The following is a 20,575-nucleotide window of genomic DNA, read 5'->3' on the forward strand; positions in this document are numbered from 1 at the left end:
ACTGCATTGCTGTGGGCTTTGGTTTTGTTATCTGTAAAGTTGGGGTAATGATAGTACCTACTCATAGGACTATCAGGATGACTAAGTGAATTTACATTCTCTCTTCCCCACTGGGAGGGTGAACAAATGAATGAGTAGATGAATGAAGCCCGGTATTTCTTTGCCATTTTATCCCAAGGAGTTTATCTTCACAGTACCCCTGTGAAGTAGCTTTAACTCTCTTCCTCTGAGAGCACCCCACTTTGCAGCTGAGCCCTGAACCCCCCATGTATGAACTTATGAGCTCTTTCTGTTCCCCTAAACATGATCTGGCTAGTTCCAGAATACCTTCCTTTTCTACCCCAAAATCCAGAGTCAGGGTGGCTTCTGCTATGGCAACAAATACATTTTAAGGAAAGAATGTGTGATCATAAGGAAATCTGGGGGACAGTTGGGAAATTTGAGTATAATCTGGGTATTAGATGCTATTAAGTGATTATTAAAATTGTATTGGGTATGTTGATGGTGTTGTGGTTCTGCGGGGGACATCTTTGGTTTTTGAAGGTGCACACAAGGATTAAGGGGTAAAATGTCATGATGTTTGTAATTTAAAATACTTCAGCAAAAAAAAAAATGCAAGGATAGCAAAGTGATCACTGGTACATCTAGATGATGGTATACATAAAGTGATTGTACTATTCCCTCCACTTTTCTGAATATGTGAACATTTTCAAAATAAAAACTCAAGTCAATGAATGAATGAGTGAATGAATGAAGCTGATTGTGCCCAGGGGGTCTGTGTGGGGCTCTCTGTGAAGTGCAGGGGTGACTGGTCCTCTCTCTGTGCGCCTCGCAGGATTTCTCTGGAAGACCTGAGCCCGAGCGTCGTGCTGCACATGACCGAGAAGCTGGGTTACAAGAACAGCGACGTGATCAACACCGTGCTCTCCAACCGCGCCTGCCACATCCTGGCCATCTACTTCCTCTTAAACAAGAAACTGGAGCGCTATTTGTCAGGGGTAAGTGTGACCCTAGAGGCGATCATCTCTGCTGCCTGAGGAAAAAAGAGCTCCTACACCCAAAGTGTTTCTCAGTTGCTGACACTTGATCCAAGCTGCTAATTTAATCTAATGTGAGGCTGAGTTTTCTGAATGTGGGATAAAGTCGTAGCTAAACCTGCTTCTCAGGGAGTGCCTTTTATCCGCAATGTTTTTCAAATACTCTCCCACCGAGTTAAGCCTTGGGCAGAATTGGGATGGGTTCAAGCCTCTTTTTCCTTCAACAGCTCTGTTGCCTTTTTTTTGTTCTGCTCCCTCTTAGCTCTTTGGGTTCTCCATGTTGGAGGCATTGGAGGGTTCTCTGGTCATAAAACTTAGGTGGCAGTGCCTCCCGGGCATTTGTCTCTGAACTGTGGTACTATATATGAGAAAGCCACTATTTAGGTTTAACTTCTCCAAAAAATAAGAACAAAACTGGACTTCCCTGGCCTGACTCTGGCACCTTCCCTCAGTCTGAGTGTCAGAAAGTCCAAGTGTCCGGTGTCACCTGCGAGGTACCTTTGGGGTTTCCACAGCGTGGGGTGGATGGTGGGACCCTGACACCCTGTCCTCTTCATCATTTTTGCCACAGGCAGTTTCTGTGTGCCTGAGTAAGAGAATTTATGTGCCTTAAATTGTCTCTCTCCAAATGGACAATGGCTTAAAAAGAATTCTGCAAATTGGATCCAAGACAATATGGAGTCTGCATACAGCAGCTCATGCTTTTACTCAGAATGGTGGGTGCTGACCAGCTCTAACAGGGAGTCACCCAAAGAAATTCAGAATTGCCAGGAAGCCTATCTGAAATTTGACTGAGTGTTCACTTTCACGAAGGACCACCTTCACCCTGGGCCTCTTGCGCCTTGACATCTGATGGCGTGGAGTTGTCACTGTTAGGAAGACATTTACCATCCAGAACATGTGCTATTTGAAGTCACGTGATAGCCCAATATGTCACCAAATTTCACTAGACAATAGGCTTAGAAACCTTTTTGAGGTTTCTATATGAGAGCTAAAGATGAAAATCTACCTGCAGTTGGGGAAATGATATTCTCGCTGGCATGGTGGAGATGACCAAATTAATACCCAGAGGACAAGTTGGTCAGTGTGTATCTTTTGTTAGCAAATCGATTTGGGAGCCATCTAGAAAGCATTGCTGAACAGATGAAGATGCTCCACGGGAGGTTGGTTAAACATTTGGATGAAAGTACAGATGTTTCTAAGCTGATTTAGCTCAGAATATTGGCTAGATTGTGCTTCCGCAGGAAATTATCCACAGAACTACTTTTTTTGTTTGTTTGTTTGTTTGTTTTGTGAACCACCAAAGGAAAGATCTACATGAGAAGAAATACTCTCAACAGTAAAAAGCTTTAACAGTGTTTTATGGGGGAAAAAACGTGCTCTGTATGATGGGGTGGCACCTCTCTGATGGGGACAGAGTCAATGCTTTGAGTTAGATTTCACAGATGGTGTCACTGTGGCTGCCTTGCTCATAGAAAGCTACTGGAGAAGAGATATCAAATCCAGAAAGGCAGGACTTTCAACATATAGTATACTATTTATTTTATTTTATTATATGATGAGAGATTCAGAAAATCTCTTGCATCACACAGCAGTTCTCTGTTCTCTCATCACGAGGAACATAAAAGACATACTGGACTTGAAGCTGTTTCTCTCTCATTTCTCTTGTTTTAATTGTTTTTTTGAGACTTTTTTTTTTTTTTTGAGACAGTCTCGCTCGGTCACCTAGGCTGGTGTGCAGTGGGACAATCTCGGCTCACTGCAACTTCTGCCTCCCAGGTTCAAGTGATTCTCCTGCCTCAGCCTCCTGAGTAGCTGGGACCACAGGCACGTGCCACCACGCTTGGCTAATTTTTGTATTTTTAGTAGAGATGGAGTTTTGCCGTATTGGCCAGGCTGGTCTCAAACTCCTGACTTCAAGTGATTCTCCTACCTCAGCTTCCCAAAGTGCTGGGATTATAGGCATGAACCAAAGCACCTGGCCCTCTTTCTTTTTTGTTTTGAGTTGAGGTCTCACTGTGTCACCCAGGCTAGAGTGCACTGGCGTGATCTCGGCTCACTGCAACATCTACTTCCTGGGTTCAAGCGATTCTCCCACCTCAGTGTCCTGAGTAGCTGGGACTACAGGCACGCACCACCATGACCAACTAATTTTTGTATTTTTGGTAAAGATGGGGTTTTGCCATGTTGCCCAGGCTGGTCTTGAATTCCTGAGCTCAAGCAATCTGCCCACCTTGGCCACCCAAAGTGCTAGGAATACAGCTGTGAGCCACTATGCCCGGCCTCATTTCTCTTTTGTAAAAAGACTGTATTCCCCAAACTTCTTTCTCATACTTTAAAATTTCTATTTATTATGTATCTTATAGCATACATGATATATTTGTACAATGTTACATGCTTATAATTTATAAATATGCATATATTGTAGGTGCCTGCTTACAAGTTTGTCACACATAAGGGATTAGGGTCATACCATTTGGACACCACCATGCTATAGAGGATAAAAGTTAAGAATTTAAATAGTCTTCAGATAAAAGGAAGAAAAGAGGGTTAAGGCACTGATTTTCTTTTTTAGGTGATGAATGCTGTTCAAAACTTAGTTATTCAAATGTGTTTTCATGAAACTGACTATATTATAAAGTTCATGATTTCACTTATTAGAGAATGACATTGCTACTTTCCCAAGTAAGTTAACAGTTCCAAACATTCTTCTTTTGGTGGAACTAGTTCTTCAGGTGCTGACCAAGTAAGATGGAGGGGTCTTAGGTTTTAAAAAACTTTCCTATGTTTACTTCCACATTTAGAGATACAAGCTTTTGTCATTCACGCTCTTCTTAAACAATTACATAGCTAATGCTAAGCAAGAGAGACATTTTGTCTGAAGCTTTTTTGTCTTTTAAAACCAAAACAAAACAAAGAGTCTCACTCTGTCGCCCAGGCTGGAGTGCAGTGGCACAATCATGGATCACTGGAGCCTCGACTTCCCGGGTTCAAGCCATCCTCCTATAGTCCCAGCTATTCAGGAGGCTGGGGCAGGAGGATCGCTTGAGCCTGGGAAGTGGAGGCTAATTGTATTTTTTGTAGAGATGGGGTTTCACCCTGTTGCCCAGGCTGGTCTCAAACTCCTGGGCTCAAGCAGTCTGCCCGCCTAGGCCTCCCAAAGTGCTGGGATTACAGGCATGAGCCACTGCGCCTGGCCTGAAGCTCTTAGACTGTGTCCTGATGTGCCTGGGTGTGTTGCCAGCTGCTGCATTTCTGCCTGTCTGCTTTGCCCAGCATCCAGGTTGCAAGTGTTGCAAAGCAGAGTGTGGCTTTGTCATCTGAGAACATTATCTGGAAACTCAGCTGGTGTCATTCTAACTGGAAAAAGTTTGGGGGTCGTTTTCAATTAAATTTATTTAATTGACCAAAAAAATGGTATATATTTATCCTGTACAACATGATGCTTTGAAATATATATACATTGTGGAATGGCTAAATCAAGCTAAATAATATATGTATAACCACACAAATTTATCATTTATTTGTGGTGAGACCATTGAAAATCTATTCTCTTAGCAATTTACAATAATAAATACACTGTTACTAACTATAGTCACCACATTGTTCAATCATGTCTTGAATTTTTTTCCTCCTGTTTAACTGAAATTTTGTATCTTTTGACCAATATCGCTTCTGCCCACTTTCCCTCATCCCCTTCAGCCCCTGGTAACCATCATTCTACTCTACTTCTATGACCTACAGTAAGTGAGACCATATACTATTTGTCTTTGTGTGCCTGGCTTATTTCACTTAGCATAATGTCCTCTAGGTTCATCCAGATTGTCAAAAATGACAGAATTTCTGTCTTTTTAAAGGTTGAATAGTATTCCATTATATATATGTACCACACACTTAATTTATTCATTCATCCGTTGATGGACACAATAGCCATTTCCTGGCTATTGTAAATAATGCTGCATTGAACATGGGGTGGAGGTGCATATGTGTCTTCAACATATTGATTTCATCTCCTTTGGATATAGACCCAGAAGTGGAATTGCTGGATCACATGGTAGTTTTACTTTTACTTTTTTGAGGAACCATACCGATTTCCATAATGGTTGTACTGATTTACATTCCCACCGACAGTGTGCAAAGGTTCTTTCTTCTCCACATCCTCTCCAGCATGTGGTACCTTCCATCTTTATGATAAAAGCTATTCTTCCAGATGTAAGGCAATATCTCATTGTAGCTTTAATTTGCATTTCTCTTATGATTGGTGATGTTGAGCATACCTATTGGCCATTTCTTTTTTTTTCTTTTTTTTTCTTCTGAGAGAGAGTCTTACTCTGTCACCAGGCTGGAGTGCAGTGGCATGATCTCGGCTCACTGCAATCTCTATTCACTGCAACCTCTGCCGCCCCGGTTTAAGAGATTCTCCTGCCTCAGTCTCCTGAGTAGCTGGGACTGCAGGTGCACACCACCACGCCCAGCTAATTTTAGTATTTTTAGTAGAGACAGGGTTTCACCATGTTGGCCAGGATGGTCTCGATCTCTTGACCTCGTGAACCACCCACCTCGGCCTCCCAAAGTGCTGGGATTACAGGCGTGAGCCACTGCGCCGAGCCCCTATTGGCCATTTCTATGTCTTCTTTTGAGAAATGTCTTCAGATCCTATGTGCACTTTTTAATTGGATTGTTTCCTGGCTATTGAGTTGTTTGCATTGTTTATATGTTGTCAGATGTATGGTTTATACAAATATTTTATCCCATTCCATAGGTCTCTTTACTCTGTTGATTATTTCCTTTGTTGTGCAGAGCTTTTGAGTTTGATGTAATTACATTTGTCTATTTGTGCTTTTGTTGCCTGTGCTTTGGGAGTCATGTCCAAAAAATCATTGTCCAGACCAATGTAATGGAGCTTTTTCCGTAGGTTGTTTTCTAGCAGTTTTATAGTTTCGAATCTTGTTTGTTTATTTATTTATTTATTTTTCGAGATGAAGTCTCACTCTGTCACCCAAGCTGGAGTGCAGTAGCGTGATCTCAGCTCACTGCAACCTCTGCCTCCCGGGTTCAAGCGATTCTCCCGCCTTAGCCTCCCGAGTAGCTGGGATTACACGTGCACGCCACCATCCCCGGCAAATTTTTGTATTTTTAGTGGAGACAGGGTTTCACTATGTTGGCCAGGCTGGTCTCAAACTCCTGACCTTGTGGTCCACCCGCCTCGGCCTCCCAAAGTGCTGGGATTATAGGTGTGAGCCACCGCACTGGGCCTAAGTCATCGTCGTCGTCTTTTTTTTTTTTTGGAGACGGAGTCTCGCTCTGTTGCCAGGCTGGAGTGCAGTGGCGCAATCTCGGCTCACTGCAACCTTCACCTCCCAGCTTCAAGCAATTCTCCTGCCTCAGCCTTCTGAGTAGCTGGGATTACAGGCACCTGCCTGCCACCACACCCGGCTAATTTTTGTATTTTTAGTAGAGATGGGGTTTCACCAAGTTGGCCAGACTGGTCTCGATCTCTTGACCTTGTGATCCACCTGCCTCTGCCTCCCAAAGTGCTGGGATTACAGGTGTGAGCCACCGTACCCGGCCCGGTCCTAAGTCTTTTTTTTTTTTTTTTTTGAGATGGAGTTTCTTTCTTGTTACCCAGGCTGGAGTGCAATGGCGAGATCTCCACTCACTGCAACCTCCGCCTCCCAGGTTCAAGCGATTCTCCTGCCTTAGCCTCCCAAGTAGCTGTGATTACAGGCATGCGCCACCACGCCCAGCTAATTTTGTATTTTTAGTAGAGATGGGGTTTCTCCATGTTGGTCAGGCTGGTCTTGAACTCCTGACCTCAGGTGATCTGCCCGCCTCAGCCTCCCAAAGTGCTGGGATTACAGGCGTGAGCCACTGTGGCCTGGGCCTAAGTCTTTAACTCATTTTGAGTTGACTTTTGCAGATGATGTGAGATGGGGTCTGATTTCATTCTCTGTGGATGTCAAGTTTTCCAACACCATTTATTTAAGAGGATCTCCTTTCCCCATTCTGTGTTCTTGGCAGCTTTGTCAAAAAGTAGTTGACCATAAGTGCATGGATTCATTTTTGGACTCTCTTTTCTATTCCATTGGTCTATGTGTCTCTGTTTTTATGCCAGTATCATGCTGTTTTGGTTTCTATAGCTTTGTGATATGTTTTGAAGTCAGGTGGTGTGATGCCTAAGCTTTGATCTTATTGTTCAAAATGACTTTGGCTATTCAGGGTCTTTTGTGGTTCCATACAAATGTTAGGATTTTTTTTTCTGTTTCTGTGAAAAACGTCATTGGAATTTTGACAGGGATTCCATTAAATCCGTAGATTGCTTAGTATAGTATGGACATTTTAATCACATTAATTATTCCAATCTATGAACATGGAATCTTTTCATTTACTTGTGTCTTCTTCAATTTCTTTCATCAATGTCTTATAGTTTTCAGTGTACAGATCTTTCACTTCCTTGGTTACATTTATTCCTAAGCATTTGATTTTTTTATGGCTATTGTAAGTGGCATTGATTTCATTTTTGAATAGTTTGTTGTTAGTGTATGAAAACACTATTGATTTTTGTATATTGATTTTGCATTCCACAACTTTACCAAATTCATTTAGTAGTTCAAACAGTTTTTTGGTAGAGTCTTTAGGGTTTTCTATATATAAGATTGTGTATCTGCAAACAGGGACAGTTGAACTTCCTTCCAATTTTGATTCCTTTTATTTATTTATTTACTTATTTATTTATTTTAACAATTTCCCAAATATTTTTATCTTTTCTTCAACTTTTAAGTTCCGGGGTACATGTTTAGGATGTGCAGGTTTGTTACATAAGTAAACATGTGCCATGGTGGTTTGCTGCACAGATCAACCCATCACCTAGGTATTAATCCCAGCATTCCTTAGCTATTCTTCCTGAGGGTGCCTTTGATTTCTTTCTCTTGCCTAAGTGCTCTGGCTAGGACATGCAGTACTATGTTGAATAGAAGTGGTGAGAGTGGGCTTCTGTGTCTTATTCCTGAACAAGTTGTCTGTGGGGATTAATTCACTCTAGTTAGAAACACCTGCTTGCCTAGAGTGTGGATTCTCAGACCAGTTGTGAGTTTTATGATGTCTGTTTGACATTTAATTCTTAAATCATAGGGCTTACCTAGTCTGAGAATCCATACTCTAGGCGAGTGGCTGTTTTTAACTAGAGTGAATTAATCCCTACAGACAACTCAACTGCTCAGTAATTTCTGCACATGGCTAATTTAATTGTACTGTATGCACTGTCCCGGTTATTAATTTTATCAACCAATTATTTACACCCTGTGTATAATTTTGAAGCCCAATCTAGTGAACTAAAAAGTAAAATGTTATCTCTTAATTGTCATCTCTTCCCTTCTCTTTTGGTTTCCTCTTTTAAATACGAAGCTTGTATTTTAAGATAGAGAGCCTGTAAGGGCATTTATTAACTATTTGTTGGTTGATTAATTAATTCATGTTTTTATTTTACCCATCTCCAGACAGGATTGCACCTGCCTCAGCTTAGGTTCAGCTGTTTATCTTCTTCTTTGAGCCATGTTATGAATTGTTGTGGCTTTCATTTGGGTGGTGGTAGTGGGGAGCAGTGTGTACGTGTGTTTGTGTGTGTGTTTGTGTGTGTGTGTGCACTGTTTTTTGTTTTTTGTTTATTTTTATTTTTATTTTTTTGAGAGACAGAGTCTCACTCTCTCACCCAGGCTGGAGTGCAGTGGCGTGATCTTGGCTCACTGCAACCTCCACCTCCCAGATTCAAGTGATTCTCCTGCCTCAACCACCCGAGTAGCTGGGACTACAGGCGTGTGCCACCACGCTCGGCTATTTTTGTATTTTTACTAGAGACAGGGTTTCGCCATGTTGGCCAGGCTGGTCTCGAACTCCTGACCTCAGGTGATCCACCCGCCTCGGCCTCCCAAAGTGCTGGGATTACAGGTAAGAGCCACTGCGCCCAGCCCTGTGCTGTTTTAAAATAAAGCAAACAAGCAAGATCCATGTTCTATGTAGTGGTTCAATAAAATAAGTTATTCTTTCCAGCTCATTTTCTTGGTTTCTACGTTCGTGTTTTTGAGTAGTCTTATTGCACAGATAAAAGAACTGAGGCCCTGCAGGGGGCAGTGATCTACTCAGGGTCACCTGGCCCTTTGCTGGAAGCGATAGTAACGCAAGTAGGTGACCCGACTCTGCGCCCAGGGCTCTCCCCACGCTGCATCCTGCCTGCAGGCCGTCCTGGGGTCAGACTTGATGCTGCAATTTACTGGCCTGCCAAACATTTCCAGCGTTCTCTCAGCCAAGCGCTGGTTTAAAAATTAATGACTGCTTAATGGGCATTTCTATTTCTGAGAGTTGAGCTGTGCTTTTTCTTTTCTCCTCTGGTAGAAATCTGACATCCAGGACAGCCTCTGCTACAAGACCCGGCTTTACCAGATAGAAAAGTACAGGGCCCCCAAGGAGTCCTATGAGGTGAGTGTCTCCTGAAGCAAACCTCAGGGTGTCTTAGGAAGGGTGGATTTCCATTTGCAGTAATTGGAAAAGAAACCAATTACTGTGGGACACTGAAGTAGCAAAAGACACATACTTACGCTCATAACTGAGCCCTTGAGAAATGGTTTACAGCGGAACCGGCTTCGCGGTGTCTAAACCATGGTTCTCAGCTGTGGCTGCATGTTAAAGTCACGGGGAGCGTTTAAACATCTGGATGCCCAGGCCGCACCTCAGACCCGTTCCATTGAATCTTGGGAAGTGAGACTCAGGTATCAGGAGTTTTTAAAGCTCCCTGGATGTTCCAATGAGCAGCCAAAGTTGAAAACTACTGTCAGGATCTCCCAAAATGAAAAAGATGTTTCAGTGTCTCACCCATATGTGAGTGAAAGTAGCAAAAATTGATCTCATAGAAGTACAGAGTAAAACTGTGGTTATTAGAGGCTTGGAATGGCAGGGGGAAGGGAGGGTAGAGAGAGGTTGCTTAACGAACATGAAATTACGGCTAGACAGAAGGAGTAAGTTCTGGTGTTCTGTGGCACCGTAGGGTGACTATAGTTAACAATAACTTATTATGTATATTCAAAAAGCTAAAAGAGAATTTTGAATGTTCCCAATAAAAAGAAATGATAAATATTTGAGGTAATAAATATGCTGATCACCCTGATTGGATCATTACATATTGAATACATAGATGGAAATATCACTCTCTGTCCCATAAAAAAGATGTATAATGATTATGCGTCAACTAAAAATAAAAGGAAAAAAATGCAAATGCTAGAAAAAAATGAGATGCTTAAAAATAGAGCTGAGTGTAGCACGTGGCATCAGAAGAAAGTGAGATGAGGAACGGGAAAGTTTGGGATCAGGCAGGCTTTCCTGGCCAGCTGTCCCTGGTGACCTGATGTAGCCTGGGACGTACCTAGAGAAAAAGAACACAACTCTTTGATTTCAGAATAAAAACTAGGCTCCTGCAGCAAACATCCCACATCCATGTTTGTTAGGAAACTGTGCCTGTGAATTCCAGATCCAGGGAGGGGGCCAGGGGTGGGGTGTGGCCTCAGGGCCCCTCATCCACTTTTTGCCACACAAGCTCTTCTTTCCCTCAGTGATTTTCCTGGGAACCTCCTTCCCTTTTCCCTCTGGAGCCTGTTTATGTCCCCTGAGTGTCCTTGCCACAGGAACCTCTCTCCTGGGACACCCAGGTCTATTAGTCTGTTCTCACGCTGCTAATAAAGACATACCTGAGACTGGGTAATTTATAAAGGAAAGAGGTTTAATGGACTCACAGTTTCACATGGCTGGGGAGGCCTCACAATCATGGCAGAAGGTAAATGAGGAGCAAAGTCACGTCTTACATGGCGGCAGGCAAGAGAGCTTGTGTAGGGGAACTCCCCTTTATAAAACCATCAGATCTTGTGAGACTTATTCACTACCATGAGAACAGTATGGGAGAAACTGCCCCCATGATTCAGTGATCTCCACCTGTCCCCACCCTTGACACATGGGGATTATTACAATTCAAGGGGAGATTTGGGTGGGGACAAATCATGTCACCCACCCAGAAGTTCCTTCATTTGAGAAGGGATCAAAAAGGGACCCTTTGTCTATGCCCCAGCGAGGTCACTGAGCCTGGCCTCTCCCCTCTTTCCTTTTCCGACGTAAAGTTTTCATCCTGATCCCATGAGCGGTGCACATCACCCTAGAAGATTCTTCTCTGGGCTTGTCTTGCACGCAGGGCTACAGTGGAGCCTGGTGGTTACCGGGGCCCACACTGGGCTCTTAGGCAGCCAGTGAAGCAGGTGTCCAGAGACACTGATGACAGGGAGTGCCCAGATGCAGGGCTCTGTTGTGAATGTGAGGGGAGCTCAGGAGAGGGACTTGCCCCCAGCATCGAGGTGGGCAATGGCACAGGTCTCCATTTCAGACAGACCCTGGGGCAGAGAGAGAGGAGAAACAGGCAAAGACAGGGCTGGGGGTGGCAGGCAGGGGGCAGAGCAGCCAGAAGGCAGTGATGCTGGGGTGGGGCCCGTGGGAACAGAGGAAAGGTCACACGTGAAATGGTCAGCATTGTCTACTGGGCAGCTAGTTGTCCTGAGGAGGTTAGAAAGAACAGCTTCGTGAAGTGCCAAAGGCAGAAGAGAGGTTGCATGGATTTGGGGGGTGGGAGAGGGGAACTGAAGTCAGTGAGCATCTGCCTCTCCGTCAGTGACACTGCAGTGAAGGGAGAGAACATGACCTCGATAGAAGGATGCTCGAGGCCAGGCAGGAATGGTGGGCCTTAGCCTTGACCCCAGGCTGGATGCCCCCTTCCTCAAGACAGGCTGTGGGGCTCGGGGAAGATGAGGATGGAGACAAGCCCTTTGGAAGGTGGGCTGCAGCTGCAGCTGCAGAAGCTAAGCCACAATCCCAGGTGTGGCTTTCAGGCTTAAAGCCAGAGAGCCAGGTGGTAGGGACCCAGATGCCCCCTGAACTCTAGACCCCTCTGGCCAGTTGCTTACTAAATGTTAACCCCCTCTTGCATGAACGAAGGGGTCTTGAATCTAGCACGCTCTGAACCAGACTCTCCCCCTACCCCCTCCGTCCCCCACCACAGTAGCAGCCCCATCCTCCCAGCAGTGCAGGGAAGAAACCCAAGAGTCCTTGACTTTGACCCTCCCCTTACCCCCAGAGCCAACCCATCGCCACATTCTGCCAATTTGACTGCTAAACCCCTCCAACCCCTGCACTCTTTCCGTCTCCATCCCCACACCTGGTCCCAGCCACATCACCTCTGTCCTGGACTTCTGCTATGCCCTCCTAACTGACTCTCTTGCTTTCGGGATGGTGGCCCGCCACTCTCTCTTGCCTGGCCATCAGAGCGAGCTTTTCACCATCACACCGCATCATATCACTTTCCTGCTTGAGACCTTCGGAGGCTTCCTTCATTTGCCAGGCAGACTCCGTGCATGGTCGCCCTGTGTGGTTCAGCCCCAGCTTGCTTCTCCTGCCTTGTCTCCTAGCCACATGGCCCACACACAGCGCTGCATCCCGCCCTGTGCTCAGTCCACAGCCTTCAGGCTTGCTGTGATCTCTCTGCCTGCGGGGGCTGTGCACATGCCACTCCCTCTTCCAGAATGTTTTCCCTGCTCCTCTTTGCTAAACCTAAGTGTCTTCAGACCCCAGAGCAAGATCACCTCCCCATGGGCCCCTGCTGTTCCCTGACCTCTGCCATCCAGTCTTATCCTATCGATCCTATCTGCTTACCACGTTCTACATCCTGGGGCCTGTCCCATTTGCAGCTGTTTATTTGTTTTGGGGTTGTTTGATTAACATTTCTCCCCTCTGGGCTGTGAGTTCCAGAAGAGTGGGCTCTGCGTCCCTTTTGCTCCTCACAATATTCCCAGAGGCCACACGATGCCTGGCATGTAGTAGGTGCTCAATAAATATTTGCTCAATAAACAAATGAAAAGATCAAGTGGGCCCTGATCAGAGTCTCAGAAAATGGATAGGACTGGAATAAGCAACCGGCATAGGTAGGACATTCCAGGTGGGATACCTGGCTGGATTAAAGGCAGGGGGATACCTGCAGCCTAGCACACATATGACGTTATCATCAGCAAATGGCCGTGCCTTATGGCAGGGAGGGACCTCTTATGGTCACCTGCATTGAGGGTGGTCTCCCCAGCCAGAGTCCAGGGGATGCAGAATTCACTGTTAGACTTCCTCCCTTGTGCTTTGCATGTCACTCATAAGGGCCTCAAATAACAGTGCAAATTTAGGTGCATGGAGAGCCCAATGTGTGTGCTCTAGGTGGCCCCTAAGCCACCTTGCCGATACCCTGGTCCACCCTGACCTCACACCCGCCCCACTGCGAGTGTGTGTCGGAAGGGGCCAGAAATAGAGTGGGAAAGTGGCCCTTCTTTCATCCCGATTCCTTTTCTCTATTATTTCCTCTGTCCTGAAGACACACGGCGAGCGTTTTAAACATTTGTTGAAATATTTAACGGTTAGGATTTAAATAGGAACACTAATGGGCAAACAGCATTCCATTTTCTATGATCCATTTGTTTCCTCTAAACTGCAGCGATACTTCTCTAATTAAATGACAGCTATTACCAGATGATCCAGCTTGTCTCCCGAGGAACCTAGAAAGTGGAGTGGGGCTGGTTCAGGAAAGGGAAGGGCCCAGGCCTCACAGGGAAGGTCCACTCAGAGCCAGAGGACCTTCCAGTCGTCGTCCGCACCACATGGCAGGGGGTGGCGCTGGATGGGGAGAGGGAGTGGTGGAGAGGTTTCAGACTGTGAGCAAACCAGGGTGTGGCCCAGGGCTCGTGTCCCCCAGGGCTGTCATCAAGCCGTGTCCCGGGCACTGAGTGCAAGCAGTGGCCTCTTTGTTCCTTTTGATTCCGGTTCGTTTTCTCCTAGGAGACAAAGGAGCTGAATTAAGTTGCAAAAACTTCCCTCTTGGGGTTACCGTGCAGTGATTTTACAACTTTACCATTTTCTCTACCTCTTTTTCCTGTCAAAGGCAGAGACCGTTTCTATAAAAGTGGGGTGCATTTCTCATCTGAGGACGCCTATCGTGTGTGCCCGACAGACTCCTTTTTCTGAAAAAGATAACCCTCCGGACTTTGGGGGTCGAGGTGGGGAGGTTATCATTTTTAAATTGGCTTATCAAAGCCATAGAGAGCCCAGAGCAAGTTTTGTTCAAGTCTTTTGAAAAATAATGTTAATGTATGGGAAAATGTCAAATCCAGCTAGGAGGTCTCCTCTGCAATGACAGAGTAATGTTGGAGTTTTGGAAGAAAACTGACAGAGAGGGTGGCGGGGAACTGGATTCGTCTGCTTGGCTGCTCTAACAAGCACCACAAAATGGGTAGAAATGTAACTTTTCACAGTTCTGGAGGCCAGGTTCAGGGCTTATGGATGCATCACTACAATCTCTGCCTTCATCTTCACACAGCATTCTCCTGTGTGTGTATCTGTGTCCCAATTTCCCTGTTCTTTTCTCTCCTCCCTCCCTCATTTTTCTCTCTTTTCTTTCTTTCTCTCTTTCTTTTTTTTCTTTCTTTCTTTCTCCTTTCTTTCTCTTTCTTTCTCTCTCTCTCTTTCTTTCTCTCTTTTTCTTCCTCTTCTTTCTTCCTTTTTTCCTTCCCTCCCTCCCTCCCTCCTTTCTTTCTCTCTCTCTCTCTTTTTCTCCCTTCCCCATCCTCTCTCTTCCCCTCCCTCCCCCTCCCCTCCTTCCTTTTTCTTTCTTTGTTTCCAGGCCAAGCTAGAGTGCAATGACACAATCATATTTCATTTCAGCCTTGACCTCCCCGGCTCAGGTGATCCTCCCACCTCAGCCTCCCTAGTAGCTGGGACTATAGGCATGCACCATTATGCCTGGCTAATTTTTCATAGAGAGGGTGTTTCAACATGTTGCCCGGCTGGTCTTGAACTCCTGAGCTTAAGCCATCTGCTCATCTCAGACTCTCAAGTGGCTGGGATTACAGATGTGAGTCACCGTGCCTGGCCCAAATTTCCACATTTTTAAAGGACACCAGTCATACTGCATTAGGGCTCACCCTAATAGCCTCATTTAAACTTGATTACCTCTGTAAAGACTCTCTCTCCAAATAAGGTCAAATTCTGAGGTCCTGGGGTTAGACTTTAACCTATGAATTTTAGGAGAATACAGTTCAACCCAAATAGGAATGAAACATTTAAAGGCAGTTTTATGTATTTTTTGTTGAATCAGAATCAGATCCAGCAATCTGAGCTGTTAGAAATCAGAAGTATAGTTACTTGGCCGGGCTCAGTGCTCATGCCTGTAATCCCAGAACTTTGGGAGACCAAGACGGGTGGATCACTTGAGGTCAGGAGTTCAAGGCCAGCCTGGCCAACATGGTGAAACCCCGTATCTACTAAAAATACAAAAATTAGCCGGGTGTGGTGGTGCACACCTGTAATCCCAGCTACTCGGGTGGCTGAGGCAGGAGAATCGCTTGAACCTGGGAGGCAGAGGTTGCAGTGATCCAAGGTCGTGCTACTGCACTCTAACCTGGGTGACAGAGCGAGACTCAGTCTCAAAAAAAAAAAAAAAAAAGTGTGGTTACTTTGAGGGACAGAATGCCTGGGAGAGGACATGGGGATGGCAGGGAGGACCTTCCAGATGCTGGCTGTGTTCTGTTTCTTGATCCAAGTGCCATTTCTGTGGGTGTCTTTGCCGTTTGAGAAAACATTGAGCTGCTGACTTATCATTAGAGTACTCCTCCATACGGCATCTTAGATTTTAATAAAAAGTTTACCTAGAAAATCCATTCAGCACACAAGTTAGGACATCTGCTGTCTACTTCCATGGCAATTTTAGGATTTGCTTTCTGTCTATGAAAACTGAAATGAATAATTCTCAACCAGAGCTGCAGGGCCGTAGGGGAAGCATTTAGGGAATAAATAGCAGGTGCAGATTCTCGAATTGTTGAAGGATGTTCCTTTTCACAGGCCTCTCTGGACACCTGGACAAGAGATCTTGAATTCCATGCCGTGCAGGTAAGAACTTGGGGGATTATTATGTGTTAGTCAGGGTTCTCCAGAGAAACAGAACCAATAGAGAATGGAGAGAGAGAGAGAGAGATTGAGACTGAGATTTATTTTAAGGAGTTGGCTCAGACAATTGTGGGGGTTGGCAAGTCTGAAATCTGCAGGGTAGACCAGTAGGTTGGATGAGTTGATGTTGCAGCTTCAAGTCCGAAGGCCATCTAGAGGCAGAATTTCTTTTGCCAGGAGACCTCATTCTTTTTATTTTAAGGCTGTTGACTGATTGAATGAGACCCACCCACATTATGGAGGATAATCTACTTGAAATCTACTAATTTAAATGTTAATCACTTTATTTATTTATTTGTTTGTTTATTGAGTCTTGCTCTGTCACCCAGGCTGGAGTGCAATGGTATGATCTTGGCTCACTGCAACCTCAGCCTGCCGGGTTCAAGCAATTCTCCTGCCTCAGCCTCCCAAGTAGCTGGGATTACAGGTGCCCACCATCATGCCTGGCTAGCTTTTGTATTTTTAGTAGAGATGGAGTTTCACCACGTTGGCCAGGCTGATCTCGAACTCCTGACCTCAAGTGATCCACCTGCCTCAGCCTCCCAAAGTGCTAGGATTATAGGCGTGAGCCACTGTGCCTGGCCTGTTAATCACATCTTTAAAACCACCTTCACAGAACCATCTAGACTGGTGTTTGGCCAAACAACTGGGTACTAATGGCCTAGGCAAATTGACATATGAAATTAACCATCACATATGATCCTAAGGGTTGGTCAGTCTCTGCCCAGGGCAGCAGGCTCTGCTAGCCCCATCCTTACCCAGAATTAAAACATGCAGAATCCTGTTGTGAGTGAGTTTATCAGAATCCCTTTAGATCACATTGGTTCTTGCTATGTGGAATTGACCGTTTTTTATTGTCTTGTTACAACTCTACACCTGGCTGTGCATTTCTGTTCCCACCTGTATGAGAAATGGAGTTTGCAGCTATCTAGAGCTTCCTGGCTCAATGGCCTAATTTATGAACAAACCCCCCCCCCCTTTTTTTTTTGTTGAGGTGGAGTCTTGCTGTGTCACCCAGGCTGGAGTGCAGTGGTATGATCTTGGCTCACTGTAACCTCTGCCTTCCAAGCTCAAGTGATTCTCCTGTCTCAACTCTCAAGTAGCTGGGACTACAGACGCTCTCCACCATGCCAGGCTAATTTTTGTATTTTTAGTAGAGACAGGATTTCACCATCTTGGCCAGGCTGGTCTCAAACTCCTGACCTCAAGTGATCTGCCCGCCTCGGCCTCCCAAAGTGCTAGGATTACAAGCATGAGCCAAAGCCCGGCCCAAAGCCCTCTTTTTATCCACTCACTTGTAGGTTTTTCTGCAGCAAAATCAGGTTCCTTCTTATGTGATGGGCAACAAGGAACCAAAACCAACCAGCCAACGACATCTGGGCCTTGGGCCATCCCAGGTGGCAGTGGTCAGCACTTGGTTCTGACACACCAAACAGCCTGGTGAGGTTTATTAATCATCAGAGGGAAGGAAAGCTCCAGAAAAGCCTGTGTTGAGCTGGACTTGATAGAGCTACTCAAAGAAAACTCGCCTCAGCTCCCAGCGCTCCTCTGCCACACGTGGAAAGAGGCAGATTTCCCAGGCAGCCATCCATCCTCCGGCCTGGGGTGATTAGGATGCAAAGCAAGCGTCCATCCCTGTTAAATGGATGCCTTTGCTGTTCAGGCAATAAAGCAGATGTGATGTGTGTTCATTGTTATCCTCCCAGAGCTGGGAAGGATCCACACTTTTGGTTACACGTGGGAAAACAACTCCCTCGAGGAGAAGTGAATTGCCCAAGGTCACCCAACACATTATGGAGAGAGCGAGGAATGGACTCCAGACTTCGGTACTGCCGAGCTGTGACCATGGCTGGGGTCCTCAGGTGGAGCACCCGCAGCAGCCACGCCAGGAAAGAAGGGGGTGGTGTGGGTCTTTGGAACACTGAAGCCTGGGGTCATTCTTCAGTGGCCATCATACCCCCAGTTGCGCAGCCATCAGGGAAGACTCCGAAGGGAACCAGCTCTCTGGAGCTTGGACCTCAGAGGCTAAGGATGGGTTTCCTCCTCCTGTAGGCATCTCTGTCTCCTCCACGGGACAATACACAACATGAAGGATCCTGGGTAAATGATTGTTCATGGGGCCGCGTTTTCAAAATGTCCCACTTTGCAAATGTCTGTGCACATCTGCAGTGGGTGGAAATAGTTGATAGAGAACAAGAAGCTGTTTAGTGTATGGCTTGCCTCTGGGGCCTCATGTGGTCTTTTCTCTGATCTGCCTTGGGAGATTTGGAACTGTGCCATGAAGGTGCGAGAGGGTGGGCTTCGAACCGAGAGCTTGAATTCCATCGCCCACCCTCAAGTCCATGTGGGTGCTGGAGCACATCGGAGGGAAGCCAGGAGTCTCTGCAGGCGGCAGCCTTGCCGTGTGAGGAGCTTGCATGTGGAAGGGGGAGGTGATAGTCCCTCTGAAGATCTGTTTCTGTTATGTAAGGCAATTTAGCATCCTGCTCCCTAGGAAATTTCTTTTGGAGAAAACAGGCCATGCAAATGAAAAAGTCTAATCGGGTGATTGGTTGCATTTGGTAACATGTGCTTGGAGGGCAGGGAGATTGGCTAGTTGTAAATAAACATGCTTTCTCTGGGCTGTTGACCCTTCTGCGTGGACTGACTCTGAGGTTTGTCCCCGACAGGGAGCAGGTGGGGTGAATTTCTTGATTTCTCCTTAGAAACCGGTTACTATGAAATCACTGATTCTTTTCAGCTGGAGAAGGATATTCTCGGGGTTCTTGGAGGACATACCAGGGTGCAGGATGTTGGGATGAAGTTGGTGGCCTTGGCAGGGTTTCCTGGAATTTTCTGCCCGGGGGTGCATTTTTCCTCTTTTCTGCCCGCATAGCAGCTTTCTGCTCATTTCCAAATAGCCCCCTTGTCAGCGACAGGAGAAATTTGGTCTTACAGGCCAACCTTGGTCTCTTTCCACAGCAAACCCCCACGCATTACACACCACTAGGTGCCCATAGACCGTAACTGGGTGGTGATACTGGTCCGCAGAAGTTTTGCATCTTGATTGTTAAGCTTTTGAGAACCCAAGGAGAGTTAGAAAGCAATGAAAAGAAACCTAGACAGCCACCGGCAGCTCTCACGGCTATGGGCCACAGAGCAGCCTGAAAAAAAATGTTTGCTGATCGATTTAAAAAGCAATCCTAAAACAGAAGGAACTGCAGTGTTGTCTTTTCTGCCAAATATTGTTTGGAAATGTATGACAAAGGTGCATTTGATTACGTTTTCCTGTAGAAGGTGTTAGCAGGTAGAGCTGGTGACTTTTGCATAAAAGTAGAGAAAGGGAACCAAGTAAAAGGAGATTGTGCCAGATTTTTCAGGAAAGCCAGTAACATTGCCTTTGCTGCTGGATGGGTGTGTGTCTCTGTGTGTGTAAGTGTGTGTGCAAAAGCTTGTTCTCCTTTGCCTTGGAGAAGGTGGCCTGTTGGTGTGTCATGCACACAAAGGGAGAGGAAAGCCGTGGAAAACGGTGATTGTCCTTTGCTGGCTTCAACCAAGGTGACCCGGAGGACACGTTCCCCTTCATGGCATCCCAGACAACACCCTGGAGCACAGAACCTTCTCTGGAACATTCGGATCCCACTGCAGGAGCCTAGGACTGTGGCATGCTCCTGCCTCTGGGCCTTTCCATCCCTGGAACCGCCTGACCCTGCCCCCGGCTCTGAGACTGTGGTGTCAAGTCAAGGGTTGACAACATCAACTTCGGGGCTGGGAAAATCCGCGTTTCCATCGGGCTCATGGGTGGATTACATAAGCGCTGCAGGCTGTTTCTTCACATGTAAAGGAGGTAGCAGAATTTGCCTTGTGGTAGGTCACGCCCTCAGTGCAGTGTCTGGCACCCTGCATGTTCTCAAAAAAGGCTGGTGGCAGCTGTGAAGGTGCCGAGGAGGGAGTTTGAGGAAGCTTTGCCTCTCCTGTCTTCCCATGTCACCTCTTTGTTGGGGAGGAGCCACATCAGCTACAGGCCAGGGCCCCAGGGAGCTGTAGCCCCTCACAGTGGCACTTGCCACGAGGCTCAGCATCCCCACTTCCCACATCTACCCTGTCGTCTTTCCCACTCAAAAACTGGACATCATGAACTCTAATCTGCAGACTTTGAACATCCTTATTAGAACGGGCTGTGAAAGTGTAAAGAGATATTTCCCTGAGAAGCTTCTCAACAACATGAATGAAAAAATAGATGAGCTCTCTTGGTTTGCAAATGCTCTTAAAGTTGAGGGCAAAAATGTGAAAAAGAAAAGTCTTTTTTTCCTCCTCACCCACGGTGAGGTCAGAGGTGGAGTCGCTTTAATAGTAAACACCAAACACAGGCTTTAGGGCTGGAAAAAGAACTGCTGCTGCTTCTTAGTGACATCACCCTTCCCAGAAGCTTGAACTGAGTTAGTTTTAATTCAGTTCAGTTTCTACCAGCCCTTTTAAAAAACATTTTAATAACTATT

General features: G+C 45.9%; 1 protein-coding gene across 2 annotated transcripts in view; it reads left to right on the top strand.

The window, feature by feature from the left end:
• HUNK (hormonally up-regulated Neu-associated kinase) overlaps positions 1-20,575 on the top strand; it is a 134,546-nt gene that overhangs the window by 106,281 nt on the left and 7,690 nt on the right. For both annotated transcript variants that reach the window (XM_030806251.1, XM_003263855.4), the window contains 3 exons: positions 836-998; positions 9,426-9,509; positions 15,993-16,040. In XM_030806251.1, the coding sequence (XP_030662111.1) occupies positions 836-998; positions 9,426-9,509; positions 15,993-16,040 (295 nt within the window). The remainder of the gene's footprint in view (positions 1-835; positions 999-9,425; positions 9,510-15,992; positions 16,041-20,575) is intronic.

This window comes from Nomascus leucogenys, chromosome 25 (genome assembly GCF_006542625.1).
Source record: "Nomascus leucogenys isolate Asia chromosome 25, Asia_NLE_v1, whole genome shotgun sequence".
NCBI lineage: Eukaryota > Metazoa > Chordata > Mammalia > Primates > Hylobatidae > Nomascus > Nomascus leucogenys.